Here is a 3,082-nt window from a genome sequence, read left to right as displayed (position 1 = left end):
GCCAGCTCGCCTTAGCTGCAGAGACAGCAGAGCGAGGCAGAGAGGCGTAGACAAACAAATGCAAAGAAAGAAGAGCAAAGTGCATGCAGCAGCAAGAGACGCAGTTAATACGAACGCAACACAAACTGCAATAAACCCCAAGGGCTCCCAAGCAAAGCAGAAGAGCGCGAATGCATCTTCTAGACGAGTGCATAGAGTGTATAGGAGCCTCGGACTCAATTTGCATTGCATGCAGCAGCAGTAGCTGCTGCTGCTGCTGCTGCTGTGTGCTGCTGCTGCTGCAGGGCTTAAAGAGTTAGCTGAGGAGCTGCAGCTGGAGCAGGCGATGCAGCGGCTGCGCGAAGGGCGAGTAGAGCCAGCTGTATCGGCCTTTAAAGCATTTAAACTCCACAGGCCCCGCCTTCTTCTTAAGGCCTCCATTAATTTGTCCTTTATTCTTCTTCTAGAAGGAAATGTGCAGCAAGCCAACACTTATGCAGATATTGCACTCAACGCAGACAAGTCAGGCTGCTGCTCTTGCTGCTGCTGATCTGCATGCTGCTGTTAGTGATGTTACTGACGTTCCCGTTGCATGCATGCAGGCATGCATGCATGCATGCGTGAGCTTGTGCATGGGTGCAGCGGCAAAGTTTCTATTGAGCTCCCGTACAAGGCACGAGAGCCTTCCTTGCATGCCAGGGGTGCATGCATACAGCTAAATATGCGTGTGCTTCGCTTTGCTGTCTGCTTTGGTCCCGCTCTTTCCATTTGTTTGCATGCATGTTGCTGCTGCTATGAATGCACGCAACTCCGCAGCAGCAGCAACAGTCTCTCCAGGGTGCGGGGTCCAAGGCACCGGCTTCTGCTGCTGCTGCTGCTGCTGCTGCCGGTGCAGGAGAAGCCCAAAGGCGTTAGTTAACAAGGGCTGCGTTCTTGCGCTCCAAGGACAGCAGCAAGAGGCTGCAGCGCTCTTCCAGGAGGCAGCAGCAATCGATCCTAACTGCCAAGAAGCCCTTTATAACCTCATTGTCGCCTGGCGCAAGCTCGGCTGGTAAACCCTAAACCCCAAACCCTAAACCATCACAGCATTCGCATACGGGTAGGCCACGGCAAACAGGGATAAGAACAGATGCTGCAGCAGCTCTCTTGCTGAGTCGCCGCAGCAGGAGAAGCACAACTCTATGCTGCTGTGTATGCATGCGCGCATGTATTTGCAATTGTGGGGGAGCGACTGCATGCGCTCCAAGCGTTTGCTGCATGCGTTTGCTGCATGAATTTGCTGCATGCGCTTGCTGCATGCGATTGCTGCATGCGATTGCTGCATGCATTGGTATTTCATATGGTGCATGTACTCCTGAGTGTCGCAGCAACGACAAGGCCCTCGAGGCCTGTGCCCGGCTGCGAGCCCTTTCTCCAGGCCACGCAGAGGCTTTGTTTCAGTTGGCAGCAATTTATGAAGAGGCAAAACAACCTTGACCCTTTCCCCTCATAGCATGGCCCTCTCTCTCTCTCTCTCTCTCTCTCTCTCTCTCTCTCTCTGTATATATATATATGTATTTTGCTGTTTGGGGAATTGTGTTCTTTGTGCATCGCTGCAGGAAGGGCAGCTCGCTTTGGCGCTGGAGGCGTTGGCGCTGTTGGCTTCGCCTTCGATTCGGCCTCTGGATGCAGCAGTATGGAGCAGAATGGGTTCTCTTTGTGCGCGCCTAGAGAGGCCTCAGGAGGCCCTCAGCCATTATCGCGAGGCCTTTGGGTATACCTTCTGCTGCTGCTGCTGTTTGCTGTGCCTGCTGCTCTCTCTTGCACATACAGTGACCGTGTCCGTTGTGCGGCAGGCAAGATAGATAAAGCTCTTCTTTCTTTTATTTACAGCATGTCTACTTCTGTGTGTGCTTTTGCACGCGTTTCCTTAAGTTATTGAGATGCTTCCAGCAAGTTAGGCGCTGCTTTGAGAAGCAGCAGCGCATGCAGCTTTCGCATGCATGCATGCATGCAGATATAAGCAGCAGCTTCTCTAGGTGCTCTGCGATGTCTGTACACAGACTGAGGCCTTGGGACCTGGATGCTGCGAGCTGGCTGGGGATAGAGCTGGTGAAGGCGCAGAACTTTAAAGAGGCCGCTCCTTATTTTGCATTGGCAGCGCAGCTGCAGCCAACAGAAAACAAATGGAGACAGCTAGCTGCTCTCTGTCTCCGCAAATCGGGGCAGCTGGGTCCTGCCCTTCTTCTTTATGAAGCCCTTCACAAAGAGCTGCCTGACGACGCCAATATAGCCAAGCACCTCAGACGCACGCGGGCTGCGCTGGGCCTCCAGGCCTCTTGAAGCAAGGTGCCTTAATTTAAAGAGCATGAGGGCACCTCTTTGTTTCCTCACCTCTAATGAATTCAGGCATAGACTTTGTCAGTTCACTGTAGTGGCATTAATTACGCTTAGGTTCCCTTGTGCGTTCGCTATCTCGAGAAATAGGCAAAAGAGCGCCTTATTCTCCACGCTCGTGCAAACAGTGCAGGCAAATTGAAGCCAGCTGGAGATGCGCTTTGCATCATACGTGCATATGAAGTTATGCTGACAGCAGATTCAAGCGAAACACGAAGACAGCGCCTTTAGAGATCGATGACTGCAATGTGTCATTTCCTCTTGGGCCCAAACATACGGTTTCGTTTCTACTGACTGCCTCTGTATTAGTGCAGCAATAATGCGTTTATTCTCTCCTTACGTTTCTCTTCAGCATACACTCATAGGACAAGCACGAAAAGTTGGCAGGCGCCAGCGCCTCCTCCGATGTAACTACAACTCATCTTCCCCCAATGTATAGTGCAAGCGGCTGAATATGCATACACTATATAAATAGAGGAGGAAGAAGAGTAGTAGTTACTGAGCGTACTCGCTGGAGTGTCTTTTGTCTGGATATAACAGTTGCGGGGTTGTCCATGTACAAAACACTTATAGACAGCATAATGCTGTGGAAACATGGCGCGGCTGCGTTGCGCTTGGGCTTGGGATATTTGGCTGAATCTGAAAGGTCGCTTCATGTTTACTAAATCGCAGTGTTTGAAAGGTTACGAAGACATGGGTGCCGTGACTTCATCAGGAGTGCTGCGGT

At 51.6% G+C, this 3,082-nt stretch overlaps 1 protein-coding gene across 1 annotated transcript; it reads left to right on the top strand.

Moving 5' to 3' along the window:
* Positions 1-284: 284 nt before the first annotated feature.
* On the top strand, positions 285-2,301 carry EAH_00046330 (intraflagellar transport particle protein, putative; the record flags this gene model as incomplete). Its single annotated transcript, XM_013391536.1, has 4 exons — positions 285-501; positions 875-1,007; positions 1,578-1,732; positions 2,022-2,301. Coding segments are annotated over 4 exons (785 nt in total), but the record flags the coding sequence as incomplete, so codon positions are not given.
* Positions 2,302-3,082: the final 781 nt, after the last annotated feature.

Source organism: Eimeria acervulina, genomic scaffold (assembly GCF_000499425.1).
Source record: "Eimeria acervulina Houghton genomic scaffold, Eah_scaff684, whole genome shotgun sequence".
In the NCBI taxonomy this organism is placed as follows: domain Eukaryota; phylum Apicomplexa; class Conoidasida; order Eucoccidiorida; family Eimeriidae; genus Eimeria; species Eimeria acervulina.
Note: the sequence above shows the minus strand (reverse complement) of the source record. Positions and strands in the feature narration are given on the sequence as shown.